This window comes from Chlorocebus sabaeus, chromosome 20 (assembly GCF_047675955.1).
Source record: "Chlorocebus sabaeus isolate Y175 chromosome 20, mChlSab1.0.hap1, whole genome shotgun sequence".
In the NCBI taxonomy this organism is placed as follows: domain Eukaryota; kingdom Metazoa; phylum Chordata; class Mammalia; order Primates; family Cercopithecidae; genus Chlorocebus; species Chlorocebus sabaeus.
In genome coordinates, this window is record NC_132923.1 from 27,326,059 (window position 1) to 27,352,458 (window position 26,400).

General features: G+C 44.3%; 1 protein-coding gene across 2 annotated transcripts; it reads right to left on the bottom strand.

Moving 5' to 3' along the window:
* Positions 1–819: 819 nt before the first annotated feature.
* Positions 820–26,390, bottom strand: SARS1 (seryl-tRNA synthetase 1). 2 transcript variants are annotated; one of them, XM_073008517.1, is made up of 12 exons: positions 26,130–26,374; positions 15,710–15,780; positions 10,842–10,922; positions 9,711–9,869; positions 7,986–8,129; positions 7,228–7,383; positions 3,549–3,770; positions 2,875–3,004; positions 2,432–2,589; positions 2,110–2,175; positions 1,606–1,735; positions 820–1,247 (listed from the first exon to the last, which is right to left on the bottom strand). In XM_073008517.1, the coding sequence occupies exons 1-12, from the start codon at positions 26,263–26,265 to the stop codon at positions 1,090–1,092; spliced, it is 1,611 nt and encodes a 536-aa protein (XP_072864618.1). In that variant the 5' UTR covers positions 26,266–26,374; the 3' UTR covers positions 820–1,089. The 2 variants fall into 2 exon arrangements, with proteins under 2 accessions (XP_072864618.1, XP_072864617.1); XM_073008516.1 differs by lacking the exon at positions 2,110–2,175 and having other exon boundaries at positions 26,130–26,390.
* Between the last annotated feature and the right edge of the window lie 10 nt (positions 26,391–26,400).

Consider the following 26,400-nt stretch of genomic DNA (forward strand, 5'->3'; position numbering starts at 1 on the left):
AGTCAGGACTTCCGACCTCCACCAGGCCACATTGTCTCATCTCCCTTACCATCCTTGTATTTCTGTCTTCCAAAGGATGGAACAGGCATAATCATATAATCATGTCCCCCACCCTGCCTTCTGGGACCATCACGAAGATAAAAGAGATCAACTATAGGGAGTATTTTAACCTCCTAGGAGAGAGGCACTAAATGAACAGAAGCTGTTATTAAAGTAGAGGGTTTGTAGATTGCAGATGAAAGGCAGCAGGTAAATAAACAACCTGAACATCAGCCTCCCCTGCGAAAGGAACTGGCTATTAGGGCAACAGTGGGAGCTCCACAAAGGGACTACAAGATTTTTCTCCTCTCCTCTGCCCTGCTGGCTATCTCCGTCCTTTGGAGGTGCAGCAGCAAGATGGTATGCAGTTGGTCTCCCCATGTAGGGGTGGCTGTAACGAGAGAAACTGCTGTTAATCAGTCCCCAACCTGTGCTAGGGATAGAAGCTAGGGGCTCTTCTGGATTAAATACAGCCTCTCCCTTTCCACGGAGTCCTTTGTAGGGATCAGAAGTGCTAAGAGGCTTTTAAAACCGTTCTGGCTCTAAGCCAGTCCTACCTCAATGATTTCAAGCAGGAACATATTTGTAAAGGAGGATCCTGGCCCTTGCCCTGCAAACTTGTGTGATTCAGGCTCCATTTTCCACCTGCCCCTTGAGCCTTTTCTAAGTGTACCCCTCCCTTCACCTACCTGTTCAAAGGCTCTGTGACTTGCTAACTGGAGGGAGTAGCCTAATTTGGAAGGAAAAGCAGAAGTGTGTATCAGGAAGAACCATCAGAGGTGGGGTTCAAGCCCCAGGAAGAAGACTGAGGAAGAGTCCTAAGCCCTCCCCAGAGATGCTTTATTACATGGTTTCATCAGTCATCAGTGATGGGTTCCTATGCCCATGCAAGGAGACAGGAACATCTGTGTGGTACACAGCACTGCTCCCCTCTCAGCTACACAGTCAGAAGGGGGCAGGGCGATGAATGGGTGCTTGGCTTCCCTGCTGTTGGGCAGGCTCTGAGATCTCAGCGGACAGAAATGAAAGCAAACAGGGACGCAGGAATGTTCAGGCATCGGTGACCTCCATGTTCTGCAGCCTGCTTTCTAGGGTGACGTCTCTTGCTGCCGCTTTCTTTTTGCTGCCCTCATGTTGCTTCTTCTGCTTCTTGGATGGCTCCTGGTCAATGGGCGCAGGCTTCACAAAGGGGATCAGTTCTTGCAGTCCTGGGAGGGAAGAGTCAACCAAATGACCTATTGTTTCTCAGCGAGTCAAAGCCCTAAGACCTCTGGGGAGAATTCAACAAGACAATGATCCCTTTGAACAGAGGGGTCCCTTTGATAGGCACCGGTTTCCTTTATTCTTTTCTTCCCTAGTCTGAATCTTAGCAGCATTTCAGTATCATACCTGCACTGGCTACTTTCTCAACCAGGCCCCCTGCCCTGCCCAGCCCGAGAGGGCAGATAAGAGTTTCAGGGGCTGTGTCTGAACAAAAAAACCTGGTATATCCTGAAAGGGGCCTGCTATTTTGAAGAGTGTGAAGACAGAAAAGAGGAGGGTGATGAGATGAGCTGGGAGTTTTACCTGGCGGCATGAACTCCTTCAATTTCTCAGGCACAGTGATGCCCTTCTCTGTCTGGTAGTTCTCCAGGATGGCGCAGATGGTACGGGTAGTGGCGCACATGGTAGCATTGAGCATATGGACAAACTCCACCTGGAAAGACAGGGTCCCAGAGGAGAAGTCGGGCTCAACTCTCAGCTGTTCTTACTGATGGCCAGGAACCATCCATTCAACCAGACTTCCCCAACCACAACTGTCCAAATCAAAATGATGGGTTCGACCCCTTAGCAACTTTTTTCTGAATTTGAATTAGTTGGTATTTATTGCCTGTTAGATAACTGCAGAAAGATCCCTCATGTCTCCATGAGTGACAAGTGGTAGCTTCTGGTATTTTGAGGAGTTGGGCCCTTTGAGGGAAGGAAGAAACTACTATTGTGGCCTTTCCTTTTCACCCCTTTCAAGCCCCTGACTTGGAAAAGAGTAGGGCCTGAAAATTGGGTTTGAAGAGAGCAGCTTACAACCCAGACCTTCTTGGGTGAGAAGAGGGAAGCCTCCAACTTGTTCTGTGTAGATAAATGGAGATTATTCTTTCTCTGGAGTTAAGAAAAACAAAGCCAGAAAGAGAAAAGCTAGAATTACCTTATAGAAGAGAGCTAGATTCAAGTTTCTAGCTAAAAGAACTCAGTCCTGACTCAGTAGAAGGCATTTTCAGATTCCCTTTTTGGTCTAGATTGAGAAGCTCAGATTTTCCCATGATGCTGGGGACCAGTGCACCCCAAAGGCAGAGAAATAAGATGGACGGGCTGTGTACTGAAGGCTCTGCTTCCCACCTCCCTGGGGGCCATCTACCTTGTCCATCATCTTCTTAGTTTGCCCATATCGGATTCGAAGCCGGCGAGCCTGGTAATCCGTGCAATTAGAACAGGAGACCAACTCACGGAAGGCTCCTGAGCCCGGAAACCAGGCCTCCAGGTCAAGCTTCTTACTGGCAGCATGATTCAAAGAACCTGTAAGGAAAAACCCCTAGAACTCATGAAGGAGGGATGGTATTTCAGAAGGCTAACCTTTAGCAAGCCTGGAGAATTCTTTAATTCACATCCTGTCTCCAGAGGTGAAATCACATCCAGATATTCTTAACACCAAATACTCCCCAGTGAGAAGGGGATAATATTTTAATTAATGTGGGCAATGAGTCGACTTGTGATCTGTTTCTCTGTGTGGCAGCTCAGCTGGTAAGGGTGGTGTCTGTGGGATGCAGGAAAGGGAGGCTGGGAAGAGGCTGAGTCCCATACCTGAGACAATATTCACGATGTGGTAAGGAATGCCCAGGGACTGGTAGAACTCCTCTGCGGTGGTAATCATCTCTTCAAACATCTCCCACGACTTGTTGTCATGTGGTGATGAGTACACAAACTGTTCAATCTGCAGAGAGGGACCCAAAGAGATGGTGACAGTGGTATAGGGTGAATAAAGGACTGCAGTGGGAGACATCCTTGCCATGAAGACCCGTTTCCACACCACTGGGAGGCAGACGAGGCTGGGTCCCCAGCATCTGGGACTGGACCACAAAAGCAAATGCTTATGGCGCGAGCTTCCCATATGCATGCCAGCCCTGTTCTGAGTGCTTTATATATATTGACTGGGATCATCCTCACAACAGGCCACAACAGACCTGGTGAGGCAGGCACTGTTACTGTTATCCTCTTCGTTCAAAGGCAGAAATGGAGCACTGGGGGCTTATGTATTTTGCCCAATGTTACACAGCTGGTGAGTGGCAAAGCTGCAGCCTGGCTTCAAGGTGGATACTCCCCGCCACTCCAGCACACACTTCCCCAGAAACACAGAGGTAAGCAATGAGAGGAAAAGCTGGAGCCAGGATGGGTCTCAGCAACACAGATCCCATCTCTCGTCTAACCCTTCTGGAGAGAGAGAAAGGTCCACTCCCTACCCTGACCCATCTACTCACCTTCTCAAACTGATGGACTCGGAAGATGCCACGGGTGTCACGGCCATGGGAGCCCACCTCCTGACGGAAGCAGGTAGACAGGCCAGCGTACTTGATGGGCAGGTCCTCCGGCCGGAGCCACTCATCCCGGTGCAGGGCAGCGATGGGTTGCTCTGAGGTGGCAATCAGGTACTTTTCATCATAGGAGTTGTCATCAGACTTTTCACTGCCTTTGCCAATCACCTGTGGAAGCAAGGAGCTATACCAGTTAAGAGGAAGAGGGGAGGACCTTGGCTAGAATAAGAAACCACAAGAAAGATATCAGTGATAGTGCAGGAAAAATTTCCTTTAATCCCTGCCTGGGAGTGGGGAGAGAATACTAAAAAGATAAAGGAAAGGGTCAGTCCACAATGGGGTCCCAGACAGAGATCAAAGAAATGTAAATTAAGAGGAAAGAATATTTTCCACTTATCTTTTTTTTTTCTTTTGAGACAGAGTCTCACTCTGTTGCCCACACTGGAGTGCAGTGGCACAATCTTGGCTCACTGCAACCTCCACCTCCCAGGTTCAAGCGATTCTCCCGCCTCAGCCTCCTGAGTAGCTGGGATTACAGGCATGCGCCACCATGCTTTTTTTTTTTGCCGTATTGTTAGTAGACACTAATTTTTGTATTGTTAGTAGACACAGGGTTTCACCATGTTGGCCAAGCTGATCTGGAACTCCTGACCTCAGGTGATCCACCTGCCTCAGCCTCCCAAAGTGCTGAGATTACAGGTGTGAGCCACTATGCCCAGCTATTTTCCACCTATCTAATAAAGAAAACTCATCTATGATGAATAATGGTCAATGCTGGCAGGTATGCAATATACCTGTGCTGGTAGCCACATAAATTAATCCTTGCGAAGTGTTTACTAAACACCAATGTGTTGCAAAAAGGGACACCAGTCTCTGCTTTCTTGGTACTTATAGGTTAGTGGTTATGATCCTTAAAGAATGTACTTTGCTGTTCAGCTCAAGAAAATAATGCACCAAAAAAAAAGTTCAGACAGGACAAAATTCACTGTAACATTATTTATGTAATATACAACCATAAAAATGAAGACCATGCAGTAACACAGAAAACCACTTTTGATATAATGCTACATAAAAAGGCCGCCGGGCACGGTAGCTCATGCCTGTAATCCCAGCACTTTGGGAGGCCTAGGCAGGCAGATCACCTGAGGTCAGGAGTTCAAGACCAGCCTGGCCAACTTGCTGAAACCCCATCACTACTAAAAATACAAAAATTAGCCAGGTGTGGCCGGACGCGATGGCTCACGCCTATAATACCAGCACTTTGGAGGCTGAGGCGGGTGGTTCACCTGAGGTCAGGAGCTCGAGACCGACCTGGCCAACATGGCGAAACACCGTTTCTACTAAAAATACAAAAAAAAAAAAAATTAGCCGGGCATGGTGGTGGATGCCTGTAGTCCCAGCTACTTAGGAGGGTGAGGCGGGATAATCGCTTGAACTTGGTGGGTGGAGGCTGCAGTGAGCCGAGATTACGCCACTTCACTCTAACCTGGGTGAAAGAGTGACACACCGTCTCAAAAAAAAAAAAAAAAAAAAAAATCAGCCAGATATGGTGGCGACGCCTGTAATCCCAGCTACTCGGGAGGCTGAGGCACGAGAATCACTTGAACCCAGGAGGCAGAGGTTGCAGTGAGCCAAGATCGTGCCACTGCACTCCAGCCTGGGCAACAGAGTGAGACTCTGTCTCAAAAAATAAATACATAAATAAAAATAAAAATAAAAAATAATGCTAAGTAAAAAGGTAATTTATGTACATGGCAATTATAAGTATGTGAAAACAACATATATATGAAAAAAATCCCAAAGTGAGTATTTTAAGATGACAATTGTTATATTAGGTCAATGGGAAAGCAGGTAATTCCCTCTGCCATTTCTAAATTTTCTGTTATGTAGCAGTATTTTAATTAAAAAAAAAAAACAAACAGGAAGAAAGGTTCCTCTGGGTCAGTGTTTAGAGCCTGGAAAACTACCTCGCTACCTGGCAGTAGGAATGTAGCCACTGTGGGGCCATTCACATACAACATAGGAAAGCTCAAGGGCTGTGCAGCCTAACATGGTATAGCCAGCCACATATGACTATTTCAATTAAATTGGGCTGGGCGTCATGGCTCACACCTATAATCCCAACACTTTGGAAGGCTGAGGCGGGTGGATTGCTTGAGCCCAGGAGTTTGAAATCAGTTTGGGCAACATAGTGAGACCCTGTCTCTATAGAGGAAATTAATTAAAAAATAAAAAATAAAAACAAATTAAATTAAATTAAAATGTAGTTCCTCGGTTGCATCAGCCACATTTTCAGTGCTCAAGTCACATGTGGCTCATGGCTGCCATGCTGCATCATGCAGACCCAGAACATTTCCATCAGTGCAGAGAGTTCTATTGGGCAGCGCTATATTCATTCTCCAGAACTGAGGTTTTTATCAGACAAGAAGTACCAGCCAAAATTCTTCACTATTGAAACCTGTGATTCTTCCTGCCTGTGGGTCCAAGAAGCGTCTGGATAAGAGATGGAGAACGCAGGACTCAGGGAGCACCGGCTACCTAACAATTTCCATAATACTCCACATAGGTTTCTCCCTAGTGTCACCTGCAGTGGATATTTCGAATGCTCTTTAATGATTATCTAATCTTACGGGTTGAAATTAGAAAAAGAAAGAAAAGGTAAAACAGGTTTTAGCCAGTAAAGGAACACATTCCTCCCTTCGTTAAAAGAAAGCAGAGAGGGAGGAGGTCAAGGTCATACTAATGCTCAGGGTTTAGGGAGAACACTTTGTTTCCCAGTGCGTCTTGCATGAAAATTTAACTTTTACCTCATCAACAGAAACAATGGAAAGATTGTTCTAATTACTGAGCCATCTCCCTATATAAATTAGATGAGTCCAACAGCAGTTGTCTAACTCTACCTCCACTGTCTGGAGAGGAAATAAGCCAGTAGGAACTAAGTCTCTATTTCTGACAGAAGAGTTGAAAGGGAGGGGCAAATGAATAGTAGACACTGCTGCATTGGACAGCTGTTAGCAGAGACGCTCTAGAAATCTTGAGTGCCGAACACAGAGTGGGGTGCTGTTGTTGGTGTTAGAGCCAGTTGATCAGAATGACCTTCTGAACCTTGACTTGAATTGTCTGGCTCTCCCTGACATGGTCCGTGGTTGAGAAGAAGCCACAAACTGGAAGCCACCTCCATCCCAAGGCAAGTATGTCTCACTCTGGGGAAGCTTCCAGTCTGGGGTGAGGAGTGGAAGGACACAGGAAGTGGGCTAGGAGATCAGTGCCACTTCTGTAATTTCCTTTTGTCCAAGCACCCAAGGAATGGGCTTCTTTTCTAAGCTCATGGTGTTGAAGTATACTTGATTTAGATTCATCATACAGATTACCCAGGGAAAGGTAAAAGAGGCTCTGCAGCTGCACTGTCTAATATGGTAGTCATTAGCCACATGTTTAAGTTAAAATTAATTAAAATAAAAAATGTGCTTCCTCCATTGTACCACCCACATTTTAAGTGCTCAAGAGTCACAGATATAGAACGTTTCCATCATTGCAGAAAGTCCTATTGGACAGCACCACTTTGCATCACTGAAGTTAAGCTACATAACTTAAGTCATTCTACCACCTGACCCAGGCTACTCACCTTATAAAGTTCTTCATCAAACTGGCTGAGCTGTGCCACCTCCTGCATGACCTCCTTCCTCATGAAAAAGGGGGTATAAATGGGAGTGTAGCCCCGACTTCCCAAGGTGCGAAGGGCATACTGGATGAGAGCCTGTTCCAGGAACACCAGGACCCCCTAGAGGAGCAGAGACACAGAACTGTGTGACTGGTCTTGTCACTGTCATGTTCAGCTAGCACTAACACCCAAAGGCACCTGGGCTGACAGAACAGGACTACCCAGGGGCACACAGGAGGCCAAAAAAAAAAGACCACAGATCACAGCAACTGACATTCTGAACCTTGAGATTCATTCTGAACACTGAAGCCCAGCGAATTCTCCAGGCACACAGTTAAGAGAATTATCTTGATGTTCTCAAAGCACTTTGGGCCTACACAAACCACAGTGCTTCTGACAGTGGATTTTGATTCTTTGTTACTTGTCTGACTATCCAATTATACTGAGCTACTTAAAGGCAGAGACTGTTCTGATTCAGTCAGCAAAACATACATTCATTATGGAGGACCACTTAGTGGCTTTTGTTCTGTGGAATCCTGATAAGCCCTCTCTTGCTTTAGAAAGAGAATTGCATCTAATTGCCAATACATTTGCAGAAAGGCGAGTACAACTGGTAGATCTGGGGGCCTCTTTAAGTAGGTTATGTCTCTCCGCAAAAAAAAAAAAAAAAAAAATTTTGTTTCTTCTTTATAATCCTATCCTCACTGGTTCCCAGCTCTTACCTTCAAGAAGTACCCTCGACTCCCAGCCACCACGGCCCCCTTTTCGCCTTCAAAGCCATCTACCATCACCACCAGGTCCACATGAGAGTACTTCTTCCTGACCGTACAGTCACCCCAAATCCTCTCTACTTTGTTGTCCGCATCCTAAGGAAACAGAGCAAGAAAGAAAGATACATGACATGTGATTTTATTTTTTTATTTTTAAATGAAATTATTTATTTATTTATTTATTTTTTTGAGACACGGTCTTACTACTCTGTCATCCAGGCTGGAGTGCAGTGGCACAATCTTGGTTCACTGCAACCTCAACCTTCCAGGCTGCAGTGATCCTCCCACCTCAGCCTTAGCTAGGACTACAGACAGGTGCGCGACACTATGCTCGGCTAATTTTGTATTTTTTTGTAAAGACTGGGTTGTGTCATGTTGCCCAGGCTAGTCTCCAATTCCTGGGCTCAAGTGATCCTCCTGCCTAGGCCTTCCAAAGTGCTGGGATTACAAACGTGAGCCACTGCGCCAAGCTTGATATATGATTTCTTTTTTTTTTTGAGACGGAGTCTCGCTCTGTCGCCCAGGCTGGAGTGCAGTGGCGCAATCTCGGCTCACTGCAAGCTCCGCCTCCCAGGTTCACGCCATTCTCCTGCCTCAGCCTCCTGAGTAGCTGGGACTACAGGCTCCCACCACCGCGCCCGGCTAATTTTTTCTATTTTTTGTAGAGACGGGGTTTCACCATGGTCTCGATCTCCTGACCTTGTGATCCGCCCGCCTCGGCCTCCCAAAGTGCTGATATATGATTTCTTAATTCTACAACCTCCATCTTTCCAAACTTTATTCCATGAACAACTTAGCTTTGTGACATCATCGCTTAACTTAAACACTACTGTGTCTCATAACTAGAGAAGGCAACTTGCTACTCAATGGAGAAGTAATAACTTACAAAGTTTGAGAAGTAATTCTAGCTATGAAACTGGGAAGGATGATTTTCCAAGAGGTCTACAGTATTCTCTCGGTTTTTTGTTTTTTTTTTTTTACCCTTTTAAATTACCTCTCAAATCCTGCACAAGGACAACTCTTCCTAGACAATCCACATTGCCTGGGGTGCAGAGGAGAATGTAGTTTTTTTTTTTTCCAGGCTCTCATTGGTCCCAGGGCCACATGAGGGTGGACTCGGGACCCTGACCTCCTGAGTCTGCTCATGGTCTGTGCTCTGCAGCCTCCTGCACACCCCAGCCTGCAGTGAGTTTAATGTTCACCAGGGAATGAATGAAAGAGGCACAGATGGGCCCTGCTCCGGCTGGGGTGTCAGGGAACAAAGGCTGGGCTCAGAGCAGCTTTGTGCAGGGGAAGCTCCCGCTCAGCAGGAAACCTTTATCATGCAGATTTCCCTTCGACCCGCAGCTTCTCAGCGGGGTGTGGGTGAGGGGGTTAGGTTGATTTAGCAGATCCCTCCTAAGAGACGCCTGCTACCACGGGCAACTGCAGTGGAGGACAGCAGCCCTATTTAGAAGAGATATCTGTGCCAGGAGTCTCCTCCTACCTGCTGTCTCTGCTACTTCCCAATCAGACAAGGATCTGACTCCTGCAATTCTCAATTGGTGGACAGAGGGAATATACAAAGAACCTGCTTCTGACAGAGAGTGCCAGTGTTCCACAGATCTCCTCCCGTCCCTGCCCCTGCAGAGACAGCAGCCACCTAAGGTTGCCTCCCGCTGGGGCACAGCCACCTACCTCATCATTACTGATGGGCACAGAAGGGTGCAGAAGGTTCCCAATCTCTCGAAGGTTCTCAAATCGCTCTGCTTCCAGCTTTATCCGCTCCGCGTCACACTTCAGGATGGCTTCGTCAATGAGGAGTCGGACTTTTTTGATTTGTGAGACTTTCAGGTTCTGTAGATGAACAGGCCAGGCCCATAAGCAGGACAGCGAGGCAAGGACAGCACAGGAATAAGATTTGGTTGCCCTAACACTGTTGTGCTCTAAAGAGAGCCCTTGCGATAGCATTTTAAAAACTGGAAACGAAGACTTTTAAGAACTGAGATTGATTTCACACACGGATATATACAGTCTTGCTCTACAAATCCATCGGCATTTTTCCTTGGTGGTGCTTGAGGCAGAGATGGATAGTTCTGGCCACTCCTCTTGTTCCCATACATCACAGAAATGTTAGTACTGCCGCTCTTATGAGAACTTTCCCTTAATCTGCAGTTTCTGATTTTCTTGACTGAACCAACTTAGCACTCTATTGATGTGCTGCATTTAACTGTTCTCTAGGGAGATTATAAATTTATTAGGAGTAAGAGATTTGTCTGAAGCATATTTTTGGATTCTGTATTGCAGCTGTTTCAAACTGTGCTCTTACTTCTTTGAGGCGAGTGCTTTAGCAGTAGGGCCAGGCAGGCTCAGGCCCCCAATCCGAGCCCTTCAAGCACAGCAACTTTGCTTTTTTGGTTTATGTTCTTGCTATATGTTAAGGGTTTCAAGAAAGGGTTCAGTGACTAAAAAACTCAAAAATTACTCCTCTTGCCCAGCGTACTGAATATTTACTGTATTACAGTAAGTTGAAGTTTCTTGCCTTTGTGTAACAAAGGGTAGAAAATGGAGCTATATAAACCAAACACAGTTCCTTTCCTTTTTCTATTCTTCCTACCCTTGACTCTCCCACTCCATCTGTCTCCATCTCCGCTGTCTAATAAATACTCAAATATAGAATATAACAAGAATGGGTGGGGACATTTCCCAGCAGCAGAAATGAAAGGATGTCACAATGCTGTGTGCAGCAGCGTGTGAGCACTTGCTGTCTAGGAATAAAATTAAGACAAAACAGCAGAGATCCTAACTTAGAAAAGGACTCTAACTTACAGCTAAAGCGTCTGCAGTAAGGTCATCGAAATTCAACACATTCTCTGGGACAGACTCATCATCTTCCACTGGCTCTTTTTTCTGCAGGAAGGAAAAAACCCAACACAAATCAATAAAAGAAAATCTCTGGCATTGTTTTATAAAGTAAACACCAAATTAACGTATTATATAAACGAATCACAGAACTTCCTACATAAATTTTTCTAAAAGATACAACATGTAGGAAAAAAATTAGTACACTGGAAGCCAGAAGTCAAAGTGTCAAGCCCCTATGCTGCCACTTAATAGTGTTTTGATCCTAAAATCAATTAATCTGTCTGGGTCAGAGAATTAACATCCTGAAGAATACGAGAAGAATGTCACTCCCTGTGCGTAGGTCCTCATAGGAATCAGAAGAGAATTGATTTGAAATGCTCATGAGCTACAAGCCCAGGAGAGGCAGCGCAGTGCTCAGGAGCAAGCCCTGGGGCAGACACACCTGCGTGTGGATTCTTTTTTTTTTTTTGGACGGAGTCTAACTCTGTCGTCCAGGCTGGAGTGCAGTTTGCGTGCTCTCGGCTCACTGCAACCTCCACCTCCCGGTTTCAAGTGATTCTCCTGCCTCAGCCTCCCAAGTAGCTGGGATTACAGTAGTGCGCCACCATGTCTGGCTAATTTTTTTTTTTTGTATTTTTAATAGAGACAGGGTTTCATTATGTTGGACAGGGTGATCTCAAACTCCTGGTCTCAAGTGATCTCCCACCTTGACCTCCCAAAGTACTGGGATTACAGGCATAAGCCACTGCACCCACCCCAAGTGTAGATTCTTATCTACCTGCTAACAATAATCCCAGCATTGAGGCTAAGGGGGAAAGATGGATGGAGCGATGACATATCAGACAGCCAAGGAAAACAAACAAACAAAAAGTCACAGGATCTGGAACTAAGTTTAGAACAATCAATGCAATTTGACACAATGGCAGGGGTGTAACCAGGGCTGGATTTCGTTCTCTCTAGTTTCTCTTCTCGTCCTTCTGTATGATAATTCTGCTAAATCATCACTTGTAATCCTTGCACAAAACCAGGTGAATTTAAGAAGATCCCTTAAAGAGTTAAATTCTTCTTAAATTAAAATGAGTTGGCAGGGCACTGTGGCTCATGCCTGTAATTCCAGCACTTTGGGAGGCTGAGGCAAGTGGATCATGAGGTCAGGAGTTCAACACCTGCCTGGCCAAGATGGTGAAACCCCTTCTCTACTAAAAATACAAAATTAGGCAGGCATGGTAGCAGACACCTGTAATCCCAACTACTTGGGAGGCTGAGGCAGAAGAATTGCTTGAAATCGGGGGGCAGAGGTTGCAGTGAGCCAAGATCACGCCACTGCACTCCAGCCTGGGTGACAGAGTGAGACTCCGTCTCAAAAAAAAAAAAAAAAAGAGTTGGCCGGGCACAGTGGCTCATGCCTGTAATCGCAGCACTTTGGAAGGCCAAGGTGGGCAGATCACGAGGTCAGGAGATCGAGACCATCCTGGCTAACATGGTGAAATCCCGTCTCTACCAAAAACACACACAAAAAAATTAGCCGGGCATTGTGGCAGGTGCCTGTAGTCCCAGCTACCCAGCAGGAGAATGGAGTGAACCCGGGAGGCGGAGGTTGCAGTGAGTCGAGATCGCACCACTGCACTCCAGCCTGGGCGACAGATTGAGATTCTGTCTCAAAAAAAAAAAAAAAAAGACTTAAAGAAAGTTAGTCAAGAACATTATGATATATATGAGACTTCAACAAAACTTGCGTAAGAATATTTAGCATCTGCTTTGTAAGTATAAATAAAACAAAGTATAACCAGGTATAGTGGCTTGCAACTGTAATCCCAGCTACATGGTAGGCTGAGGTGGGAGGATCACTTTAGCCCAAGAGTTCAAGACCAGCCTGGGCAGCAGAGTGAGACCCCATATCTAAATATATATATTTTAAATTAGCCAGGCATAGTGGAGTACACCTGTACTCTCAGCTACTTGGGAGGATGAGGTGGGGGGATTGCATGAGCCCAGGAATTAGAGGCTGTGGTGAGCTATGCTTGTGCCACTGTACTGCAGCCTGGGTGACTTTAAAAAATTAGCCAGGCACAGTGACATGTGTCTATAGTCCTAGTTACTTAAGAGGCTGAAGTGGGAGGACCGCTTGAGCCAAGGAGTTGGAGGTTGCAGTGATCTATGATCATGCCACTGCACTCTAGCCTGGGCAACAGAGCAAGACACTGTCTCAAAAAAAGAAAGAAAGAAAGAACAAAAGGACTAAATCTCCTAAATGTAAAGCATAGAAATCCTTTAGGTTCATTACACATTCTCATATGATCAAAATTCTAACCATAACTCCACTCACACCCTTCAGTGACTCAGAGAAAAATCATCTTAAAAAGCTAGAAAAATCTGGCCAGGTGCAGTGGCAACATAGGGAGACTCCATCTCTACGAAAAAAAAAAAAAATTAGCCGAGTGTGGTGGCATGCTACTAGGGAGGCTGAGGCAGGAGGACTGCTTGGGCCCAGGAGGTTGAGGCTGCAGTGAGCCATGATTGTGCCACTGCACTCCAGCCTGGGCAACAAAATAAGACTTTGTCTCAAAAAAAAGGAAAAAAAGTTGGAAAAATTTGAAACTATCAGAATGAGTCTTGATAAGAACAAACAGACTACACAGGTAGGGAAAAAATGGACTAAATCTCAAGATATTTGCAATGGCATCAGGCAGGGTGATACGTTAGCAAGACAGTTACCAGGCTCCCTTGCTATTTGATAGTCCCCCAGGGCAGCAAATTCAAGTTCAGAGCTCAAGGTTTGGCTCTGCAACTAAGTTAGAGTATGATTTTAAGCAAGCTCTTTAATTTCCTAAGCCGATTCCCTTACCCATTAAATAGGGCTGACAAATGTACTATCTGCACTCCAGCTTTGCAGTAAGGATCAAAACCAAAATGAGATGTCTGTGAAAGTATCTGAATGTTTTCGAGTGCTCTACAAATTAAAGCACTATCATTACCATTTCAATGGCAGCGGGAGTGAACACTGCCTGCATGGCTAGCAACAAAATCAGATCTAAGAATGTTATTGTAAATGACAACACTCACAATCCCATCTTCTTGCTACAAAAAATACCCAGCTGGCACTGACTGTACATAGGTCCCAAAGAACACCCAGGGAGGAGTATGTATGGGAATTAACATAAGTATGGGGTCTCTCGCATGCAAATGACTAAGTCCCACAGAAAGAAACTGGATGATTATCAATACCACTTTCCACAGCTAAAAGTGTTACACGCTGAAAGTTTAACAAAATATTGTCAAAGAGAAAGATGCCGACTGTCATGAAGCCAAGAGTAAGGTGCTAGAATCCCAAGGTCATCTTTTTATGCTCCTTACTGGTGTGGTTCCAAAGTTCTATAATGTTTTTTGTTGTTGTTGTTTAGTTTTGAGGTTCACAACTTAAAAAGTATCTAGATTGTAAAGTGCATTTAATTAATTCATTGTTTTTTTTTTTTTTTTTTGGAGACAGGGTTTCACTGGAAACCCAGGCTGGAGTTCAGTAGCGCAATCTTGGCTCACTGCAACTTTTACCTCTTGGCTTCAAGTGATCTCCCACCTCAGCCTCCTGAGTAGCTGGAACTACAGGCGCCGGCCGCCAAGCCTGGCTAATTGTTTTATTTTATTTTTCTAGAGACGGGGTTTCACCATGTTGTGCAGACTGGTCTTAAACTCCTGAGCTCAAGCAATTTGCCCACCTTGGCCTCCCAAAGTGCTGGGACTACAGGCGTGAGCTACTGTACCTAGCTATAATATGTAATGTAATATGATTAAGGGGCTAAACAGGTATTTTTAAAGAAAAGTTAAAAACATGAACTATTCTGGATACCAAAGCGAAAGCTGAGCTGAAACGTGATATTTTTCAGGCATAGGAAGGATTTTTTTTGGATGAAGGCCAGTAACATTACTTGCCATCCATTATAACCCACAATTGCTGAACAACTACATGTTCTTGACACTAAGCCAAATTTTCTACATTTGAAAGAAATTTAGTTCTATGCATAACCATTGCTTGGCATTTAAATTTTAAAAAAAAGTTCTAACAATTCCATTCTATAGGTGTAGCATTGTCATTTTATAGATGAGAAAACTGAGGCTCAGACATTAACTTGCCTAAAAGTCACATAACGTAGCAAGATTTGAACTCTGAATCTGTACTGTTTTCATTATGGAGCACAACTACACTGAGACGACAAATCTGAAATCTGCCATTAAAAAAGATGACTGATGGGCCGGGCGCGGTGGCTCAAGCCTGTAATCCCAGCACTTTGGGAGGCCGAGGTGGGTGGATCACGAGGTCAGGAGATCGAGACCATCCTGGCTAACACGGTGAAACCCCATCTCTACTAAAAATACAAAAAAATTAGCCGGGCGTGGTGGCAGGCGCCTGTAGTCCCAGCTACTTGGGAGGCTGAGGCAGGAGAATGGCGTGAACCCAGGAGGCGGAGCTTGCAGTGAGCCGAGATAGTGCCACTGCACTCCAGCCTTGGCGACAGAGCAAGACTCCGCCTCAAAAAAAAAAAAAAAGATGACTGATGGAATTTATATTTCTAATGTAAGAACAGAATAGACAACAAACGGCTAGACAACAAAGAATCTTACGTGAACACAGAAGATGGACTTGTGGTAAAGTATATGAAAGTGCCTCCAAGTTCCCTGCCTCCCTATCTTTTTAAAATAATGTTCCCCTTTGGTAAGAAATTGAACATCTTGTAGACTTAAAACACTGAGTTAGAACTTCTGTGAACATTAGCTAAGAGCAAGATCAAATATCTCCGCTGAAGCTCTCACGGCTGTTTGTTCCTCAGTTCTCTTACCTTCATTTTCTCTCCAATCGTCTTGCTGCATAGGTTCTTCAGCTTGTTCAAGTTGTCTGCCCGAAATCTACCTAGGAATAAAGAATCCAAGAATATACCAAAGAAATGCCCATAATTAAGATACTCCCTTCTCCTGATTTTGACTTAGTACTGATCTCAGGTTAAGGCCTAAATGCCGGCAGAGCTGAAGGATCTGCCTCATGAAGTTATAAACTCTTAGAGCTTTATTTATTTATTTATTTATTATTATTTTTTGGAAACGGCGTCTCGCTCTTGTTGCCCAAGCTGGAGTGTAGTGGTGTAATCTTGGCTCACTGCAACTTCCGCCTCCCAAGTTCAAGCGATTCTCCTGCCACAACCTCCCGAGTAGCTGGGATTATAGGTGCCCGCCACCACGCCCAGCTAATTTTTGTGTTTTTAGAAGAGACGGGGCTTTACCACGTTGGCCAGGCTGGTCTCGAACTCCTGACCTTGGCCTCCCAAAGTGCTGGGATTACAGGCGTGAGCCACTGTGCCCGGCCTAATCTTAGAGCTTTAGAGCCCCAAATGTAGTTGGCATACAATGGTGACTACAATGGTGTCCCCAGCATTTGGTGACAAGGAAAAGACCATTCTGAGGTTAAAATTTAAAAGTATCATAACATGTATGACACCACTATAGAGTGATACATCTGGAAAACTTGGAAGACACTCAAGTAACTAACCTGCCCAATTATCTTAAAACTCATTTAAGGAAACTAGGTGCTATGCACAGGACTCTATAAAGAGTGCAGTCATGATTGCTACCTCTCCATGCTAGAAATGGCTAATGTTACCCTTTTACTTTGATACAATGCTCATCTGGCAGCCTTGAGAATAATTTAGTCTCTTATAATTTGGTTTCCTTTGGGGGAAGACAGTGGTGCACTAACTAGTCAACACATTCCCCCAAATTAATATATTGGTATCATGGATCATCAGTCTAACTCTGATTGGTAAAATTTGGACCTCTTGAATCTAAACATTAGGGGCAATATGATAAAATTCAAGCACAAGCTTTCTTGTTGCTGTTGAGACAGGGTCTCCCTATGTCACCCAGGCTGGAGTACAGTGGCACGACCTCAGCTTACTGCAACCTCTGCCTCCTGGACTCAAGTGATCCTCCCACCTCAGTCTCCCAGGCAGCTAGGACTACAGGTGTGCGCCACCACACCTAGCTAATTTTTTTAATTTTTATTTTTGTAGAGATGGAGTTTTGCTGTGTTGCCCAGGCTGGTCGCAAATTCTTGGGCTCAAGCCATCCACCCATTTTGGCCTCCCAAAGTGCTAGAATTACAGGTGTGAACCATGGCATCCAGCCAAACTCAAGCTTTTAAGAGGCAAAATTGATGACTAGAAATGAGATAGCACCTACAGAACCATTCTTTAAGGTTTTACCAAGGAGCTTTCCTCTTTGATATCTCTTTAACAAAACTTGATGCAAAATGATATCACTATTTTCTCATTCACTTATTCACACTGATAAAACTATAGAGATGGATAATAGATTAGTGGTTGCTAGGGGTGAAATGGAGGGCAAAGGGAGTAGACTACAAAGAGACAGCAAGAAGGATCTTTGTGGTGATGAAACAGTTCTGTATCTTGAGCATGGCAGTGGTTACACAAATTTACACATGGTAAGATTGCACACAACTACACACGCACGTGTATAAAACTGGCAAAATCTGAATAAGGTTTGTGGATTGTAGCAATGTCAATTTCTTGGTTTTAATATTGTACCAGAGTTATATAAGATGTTATCATTGGGGAAAACAGGATCTTTCTACTATTTTTCCAACTTCCTGTAAATCTATAATCATTCTGAGATTCCTTCCTATTTGCAAGGCACCAGGGTAGGTATTGGGAGCATAAAAGAAAATAAGGCCAGGTGTGGTGACTTATGCCTGTAATTCCAGCACTTTGGGAGGCTGAAGTGGGTGGGTTGCTTGAGTCCAGGAATTCGAACCAGCCTGGGCAACGTGGCAAAACCCTTTCTCTACCAAAAAAAAAAAAAAAAAAAATACAAAAATTAGCTGAGCATGGTGGCGTGTGCCTGTAGTCCCAGCTACTTGGGAGGCTGAGGTGAGAGGATCACTTGATCCCAGGAGGCAGAGGCTGCAGTGAGCCAAGATTGTTCCACTGCACTCCAGCCTGGGTGACAGAACAAGACTCTATCACAAAAGAGAAAAAGAAAAGAAACAAAAAGAAAATAAAACAAAACCGAATATTGTAACAATGCTGAATGTTTCAATCAATGAATATTGTATATCCCTTCATTATTTTTAATTTCTCTCAGCAATGTTTTATAGTTTTCAGTGTATGAGTCTTAAATGTTATTTATTAGGTGTATCTCTATGTACGTGGTGCTTCTAAACTGTTACTTGTATATAGAAGTACCTTTGATTCTCTGTATTGTATCCAGTGATTTTGTTAGTTATTTAATTTTAATAGTTCAGATTCTGCATACACAACCAAGTGATCTGCAAATAATGACAGTTTCTTCCATTCCAATCTTTTATTTCTGTTTCTTGCCTTATTCACACTGCCTGGGACCTTTGGCATGATGTTGATTAGAAGAGGTGATAACAGACATACTTGTCTTGTTCCTAACCTCAAGGGGAAAGCATTCAACATTTCATCATTAAGAAAAATGTGGCCGGATGCAGTGGCTCACACTTGTAATACCAGCACTTTGGGAGGGCAAGGCGGGCAGATCACAAGATCATGAGATCGAGACCATCCTGGCCAACATGGTGAAAACCCCATTTCTACTGAAAATACAAAAATTAGCTGGGCATGGTGGTACGCACCTGTAGTCCCTGCTACTCAGGAGGCTGAGGCAGGAGAATCACTTGAACCTGGGAGGTAGAGGTTGCAGTGAGCTGAGGTCGCACCACTGCATTCCAGCCTGGCAACAGAATGAGACTCTGTCGAAAGGAAAGGAAAGGAACAGCACAGGACAGGGGAAGGGAAGGAGGAACGGGAGGGGGAGGGGGAGGGGGGGAGGGGAGAGGGAGGGGAGGGGAGGGGGAGGGGGAGGGGAGGGGGGAGGGGGAGAGGGAGAGGGAAGGGAAGGGAAGGGAAAGGAAGGCAAGGCAAGCATTTTTCTGTAAGTATCTACTATCAGATTAAGGAAGCTCCCTTCTAGTCTCAGTTTATTGCATTTTTATAATGAGCAATTGACTCTCTACATTAAAAAAAATTTTGATCTATCTCACATAATACACCAAAATTAGTATTAAATAAAGCTTATACCTAAACGTAAAAGGTAAAGAAATAAAATGTCTACAAAAAAAACCCAGAGAATCTCTTCTGCAGGTTAAGACATAACATGATTTTCAAAACAGAATACCAATTCTGTGATTTATCTATTGTGTGTTGGAAACACAATAGACAAATCACAGAAGAAAAGTCAATAAATTAGACTTCATTAAAATTAGGAACTTCTATTCATCACAAGACTGAAAGAATGAAAAGGCAAGCCACAGAATGGGAGAGGAGATCTGTGGTATCTGTATCTCACAAGTATTCTTCTATCCACTCTATATAAATAATTCCTACAAACCACTAAGAAAAGGACAAATAAAAATTGGTCAAAAGGTTTCAACAGGTACTTCTCAAAATAGGCCATCCAATGCCATCAACTTATGAAAAAGCGCTCAATATCTTTAGTCACCAAAAAAATGCAAATTAAAATAACACTGAGATACCACGATATATCTATCAAAGTGGCTAAATTAAAAGGACTGCCAATGTCAAGTATTGGCAAGAATGCCAAGCAACTGGAACTCTTAGATATAGCTGGTGGGAATATCAATCATTACAACCACTTTGGAAAACTACTTGGTATTATCTGCTAGATCTAAACATGTGCCCACCCTATGATCCAGCAATTCTACTCCTTGGTACATACCCAACAGAAATGAGTGTTTATGTCTACCAAAAGACACACATAAGAATGTACACATGTTCTTATCACAAAATGTAAGTATCTGAGGTGATGGATATGTTAATTAGCTTGTGTTTATTATTCCACATTGTATTCATAAATCATAACATTACATTGTACCCTATAAATATATACAACTATAATTTGTTAGTTGACAAACATTTTTTTAGAAAGAGTCTCTAGAAGCTTATTCATAATGCCCTCAACCGGTAACAACCCAGTTTATCTAAACGTCATGAAGTAAATAAGCCAGTAGAATTGATTGGCATATTTACATAATGGAGTATTATATAGCAATGAAAAGAACCAACTACTGCTACATGTTAGTAACATGGATGAATCTTACAGACATAATCTTGAAAGAAAGAAGCCATGCCAGGCCCGGTGACTCACGCCTGTAATCCCAGCACTTTGGGAGGCCAAGGCGGGTGGATCACAAGGTTAGGAGATCAAGACCATCCTGGCTAACATGGTGAAACCCTGCCTCTACTAAAATACAAAAAAAATTAGCCGGGCGTGGTGGTGGGCACCTGTAGTCCCAGCTACTCAAGAGGCTGAGGCAGGAGAATGGTGTGTGCCTGGAAGGTAGAGATTGCAGTGAGCCAAGATCGTACCACTGCATTCCAGCCCGAGCGACTAAGCAAGACTCTGTCTCAAAAAAACAAAAGAAGCCATATACAGAAGTATATACTACATAAGTCCATTTATATTAAGTTCAAAACCAGGCAAAGGAATTTATGGTGATAGAGGTAAGAATACTATTATTTTTGGAGGAGGGGCTGACTGGGAGGTGGCGTAAATCTGCTGGTGTGCTGTAAATGTCTTATATTTTGACCTGGGTGTTACATTGATGTATAGATTTAGAAAACTCATCAACCTGTATACTAAGATTTGTGTACTTTACTGTTTATATGTCAATAAAAATAAGTTTCTGAAGGGTATATACAGGAATAGTATAAATGCTGTAAGAGAGTTGTAAGATAATATAAGGAGAGCACTCCACAAATGAGGTGGCACTACAAGAGTCGTTGAGTGGCAAAGAGGGCTGATGGAAGTGGGAGCGGCACACCCTGATAAGGAACATGCCAGGAAGAGGCAACAGTCACAGAAGTATGAAAGAGTCTAGGAGCAGCAGTAACAAGCTAGAGCAAAGAGTGGGAGGTCCTGTGCAGGGAGTGTAGATGGCGAGGCCAGGAAGGCATGGGGAACTTTGTAAAGTGTATTCAGAAATTTGGATTTTTATGTTTTAAGGCTGTACTGTCCAATATAGTAGCTTTCAATACCGTGTGACTATTAGCATTTGAAATTTGAAATGAGCACCTGAACAGAGTGGTGTTTTAAGTATAAAACACACTTTGGAGTTTGAGAACTTGTACAAAAAAAAAGTAAAATATCTCAGTAGTTTCAGTAATTTTTTTTTTTTTTTCCAGACAAAGTCTCACTTTGTCCCCCAGGCTGGAGTGCAATGGCGCGATCTCGGCTCACTGCAACCCCTGCCTCCTGAGTTCAAGCAATTCTCCTGCCTCAGCCTCCCGAGTAGCTGGGATTACAGGCACCCGCCACCACGCCTGGATAATTTTTTTTTTTTTTTTTTTTTTTTTGAGACAGAGTTTTGCTCTGTCACCCAGGCTGGAGTGCCGTGGCATGATCTCAGCTCACTGCAAGCTCTGCCTCCCGGGTTCACGCCATTCTCCTGCCTCAGCCTCCCAAGTAGCTGGGACTACAGGCGCCCGCCACCATGCCTGGCTACTTATTTTTGTATTTTTAGTAGAGATGGGGTTTCACCATGTGGGTCAGGCTCATCTCAAACTCCTGACCTCAGGTGATACACCCGCCTCAGCCTCCCAAAGTGCTGGGATTACAGGCGTGAGCCACTGCGCCAGGCTAGTTTCAGTAATTTAAAAATAATGATTATATGTTGAAAATATAATTTTGGGGCTGGGCGTGGTGGTTCACACCTGTAATCCCAGCAGTGTGGGAGGTCAAAGTGGGAGGATCACTTGAGTCCAGGAATTCGAGACCAGCCTGGGCAACAAAGTGAGACTCTGTCTCTACAAAATATTTAAAAATTAGCTGGGCATGGTGGTGCACATCTGTGGTCCCAGCTACTTAGGAGGTTGAGGTGGGAGGACCACTTGAGCCCAGGAGGTCCAGGCTGCAGTGAGCTGTGATCATGCCACTGCATTCCAGCCTGGGTAACAGAACAAGACCCTGTCTAAAAATAATAATTTATATATATATATATAAAACTTTTGGGTATATAAGACTAGGTTAAATAAAATATATTACTAAAGTTAATCTGTTTCTCTTTATATTTTTTAGATTGAATACAAACAAATTAACAATTACAGACTATCGCCAACTTACAATGGTTAAACTTTATGATCAATAGTAATAAATTCCATGAGATATTCAACACTTTATTATAAAATAGGGTTTGTGTAACACGATTTTTTCCCAACTGCAGGTTAACGTCAGTGTTCTGAGCACATTTAAGGTAGGCTTGGTTAAGCTATGATATTCAGTAGGGTATGTGTATTACATGCATTTTTTACTTATAAGATTTTCAACTTATGATGGATTTATTGGGACATAAACCCATCCTAAGTCAAGGAACATCTGTACACATGAAGCTAACATTCTATTCCTATAGTGCTGCTCTAAAGCATGTCACTGCAAAACTTAAGCCTTCAAGTAAAATGATTAGATTTGCATTTTAGAAAGATTATATGCCCTGGTGAGACTGGGTTAAGATTTAAAGCAGACATAAAGCTATTCCAGTTGCTGGGGCAAACAACGATAAGGACCTGTTTTAAAACATGTACAGTAAAGGTTTTGAGGAAATAACAGCTTTAGGCTGGGCATGGTGACTTATGCCTGTAATCCCAGCAATTTGGGAGGCTGAGGTAGAAGGATCTCTTGAGACCAGGAGTTTGAGGACAGCCTAGGCAACATGGCGAAACTGCATCTCCACAAAAAATGCACACATTAGCCAGGCATGGTGGCACTGTGCCTGTAGTCTCAGCTACTCAGAAGTCTAAGGCAGGAGGATCATCTGAGCCTGGGGAGATTGAGGCTGCAGTGAGCTGTGATCATGCCTGGGTGACACAGTGAGGCTTTGTCTCAAAAAAAAAAAAAAAAAAAAAAAGGCCGGGCACGGTGGCTCACGCCTGTAATCCCAGCACTTTGGGAGGCCGAGGTGGGCGGATCACAAGGTCAGGAGATCGAGACCATCCTGGCTAACACAGTGAAACCCCGTCTCTACTAAAAAATACAAAAAATAAGCTGGGCGCAGTGGCGGGGGCCTGTAGTCCCAGCTCCTCAGGAGGCTGAGGCAGGAGAATGGCGTGAACCCGGGAGGTGGAGCTTGCAGTGAGCCAAGATTGCGCCACTGCACTCCAGCCTGGGCGAAAGAGCGAGACTCTGTCTCAAAAAAGAAAAAAAAAAAAGATAGGAAACAACAACTTCAATTTTCAATTTATAGCAAAAACAACAACAACAACAACAACAAAAACCCAACTAGGATAGAACTTTTTGAGGGAGGATAAAATTCTGGTTTGCAGCAGACTTCCAGATACATGGAAATCTAGTTGCTTCAGGAGTGGGGCCAAGACAACTATGCCCAAGTGTAGGATCATTATGCTACGCTGAATTAAAAAGAAGAAATCACAGTTCAAATCCCTGGAGTTAGAAGAGTTGTAAGTTCCAATGCGGTATTATGACTCCAAGTTATACTGGACTCCTCTGTTCTCCAAGGAACCCTAGTGTACCTTATAAGTCTACAGGAAGACCAACTGGTACAGTTGTAGTAGAGGGCTTGGTGAAGCTTGCTATGTGTCCTCAATTAGGGAGCATGATCTGAGTTCTTAATGTGGCCCTGGTTATAAGCCCTTGTTCCAGCCAATGAGAGAAGAACTCCATCCTCTGATCTGAAGTTTAAGGTGTCAAAAAACCTTGATATGAATCTGTTAGTGTCCACCTTGGGCAGTTGGGAACTTGGGAAAAAACATAAATTCCATTTGGATACAAAGAGAACATTGGAAAGGTTTGTCAAATAGAAAAGAATCAAATTAATAGATGCATTTGGAAATAAATTACTGGCCCAGCATGGTGGCTCACACCTGTAATCCCAGCTTTTTGGGAGGCTGAGGCGGATGATCACTTGAGGTCAGGAGTTAGAGTCCAGCCTAGCCAACATGGTGAAACCCCATCTCAACTAAAAAAAAAATACGAAAATTAGCTGGGTGTGGTGGTGCACGCCTGTAGTCCCAGCTACTTGGAGGCTGAGGCATGAGAATCTCTTGAAACCAGGAGATGGAGGTTGCAGTGAGCTGAAATGGTGCCACTGCACTCCAATCTGGGCAACAATGACAGACTCCATCTCAAAAACAAAACAAAACAAAACAAAAAAAAGAGAAACGACTTCACATTTAGGATTAAGTTTTTTTAAAAAAAGAAAATAAACTACGTAAACTGCTTTTCATAAAGAATGTAAAGTGCCCTGAACACAGAAAATATTCACGCCTCCAACAAACCTTTATCAAGGCCTTACCAAGGACCAGGTACAGTGCCAGGTACTGGGATTTTATGTATAAATGTGTATATGTATATCCTAAGAACTGGGATATACGGATGAATAAAACTCAATCCTTGTCCCTGAAGAACTCACCACCTACCTACTTGTCAGAGAAGGGACAAATCCCTCAGATGTGGGCATTATACCCAAAAGACTAGCGAACACATTCAAAGTCATTTAGCACTGGCTAAGGGCTGGACTGACACAAAAATCTGATACTCCTGACTTCAGATTCAGTAGAACAATGCTCATGCTAGTTTTATCCTAAACAAAAAATGTGGCAAAATTAAATTCCATTGCAACTCGAAACTTTAAGTCAAGTGTGGAATCTCACAATCAAACAAACTACTACAATAGAGGGCCTAAGACATACAGAATCAGCGCAGAACTCAAGTTAAACAAATACTCTTTTGACATCCAAGATCCTTATAAGGAAGGAGACCACTACTACTCCTGCTGCCCTCCTCCCCCCACCTTGCCTAGTTCCCAAGACAGGAGGAAACAGAGAAAGAAACAAAAGTAAGATAAATAGCCAGACAACCTTGGCACCACCACCCGGCCCTAGGAGTTAAAAAAAGTAATAATAATAACATCAATCCCTAACCTAAACTACTTATCTGTAAATCCCAGACACTGTATGAAAAAAAAAGCATTGTAAAACTTTTTGTTCTGTTAATTGATGCATGTAGGCAAGAGTCATGTTTCCCACGCTTGCTCGATTTATCACTATCCTTTCACGTGGACCCCTTAAAGATGTAAGCCTTTAAAAAGGCCAAGTATTTCTTTTTCGGGGAGCTCCGCTCTTAAGACGCGAGTCTGCTGACACTCCCAAGCCGAATAAAAAACCTCTTCCTTCTTTAATCCGGTGTCTGAGGAGTTTTGTCTGCGGCTCGTCCTGCTACACTTATAAACAGGAGAAAATCAATTTTCCTAATAGAAATCCATCACACTCTTGGATAGCGGCTGCCTTTGCAGTGTACTGTCATCAACCTAGCTCCCAGATGGTTGCAGACCTATTGCATCAGACAAATAGAATCACATGTACTTGACAGCATCCGCCCAACCAGTGACCACTCCAGTTAATATAGGCAGAGATTTACGGGCAGAGGGTTCTATGATTTTATTCAGCTTCACGAAAGATGCTCGACATGACTCCAAGATCCGGCAGTTCTAGGTTCTAGCAATGTCTTTAAAGGAAAACGTCCACAAATCACAATTAAACAGCCTCAATTATTACAATCTTTTTCTCGCCTCCCCACTCCCCTCACGTCTGATCTACCACGGAAAAGACTTTTCCGATTCTTAAAGGTATGCCCATAGGTCGGGGGATGGCCTTCCCAAAAGCTTCAGGGTCATTTCTTTTGGCCAAGAGCGGCCTCCAACGCCCCGAAATGCTTCCGATATGGAAGGAATGAATCTACTCTGTTGCAAAAGTGACACAGTTTCCGGAAGGAGCCTTTGATCCTATCAAAACAAAGGAAAACCACTCTGGCTTTGCTGAAGATGAGACAAAGACTGGGGGCGACCAAAGATTCGTGATAGAAAAGCCGCCGCGACCCCACAACCTCCCGCCACTGCAGGCTCTGGCAACTCCTGGGGAAGGAAGGTTTGACAGCTCCCGATGGGCGTGCGTACGCACACAGGCAACGAACGGAACTGAGCACGCGTGGAATGGACCTCGCACCTCCCGGGTGGAGGAGAAAGTGGGACGACCCCGGCTACCAGGCTGTGTTTTCGCGGATGGGGAGAACCTCGGAGCCACTGCACCTTGGGAGGGGGTTTGACGAAGGGTGGAAGCTGTGGCCTCAGGAGCGGTGGCTGGATTTGAGAAAGTTGGGTTTAGGATCAAGGAGGTAACCCGCCGTGCCGGTACTTACATCGTCGCCACTCGCTGTCTGCCTTCACCAGCTGGTCCACTAGTCCCGGGTCCTTGAAGCGCTTCTCCTGCGTCTCTCGAATGAGGGCTGGATCGCCTCCTTTATCCACCCGAAACAAATCCAGATCCAGCACCATCTTTCCTACCGGGCCAACTCTCACGGAAGCGAGGATCGCGCCGCAGCACTCAGCCTGTGACCGCGGCACTGCGCCGGCGCGCTGACCCGCCCTTCCTGCGCAGGCGCGGCTGCAGCCGGCCGGCGACCCCTCTCG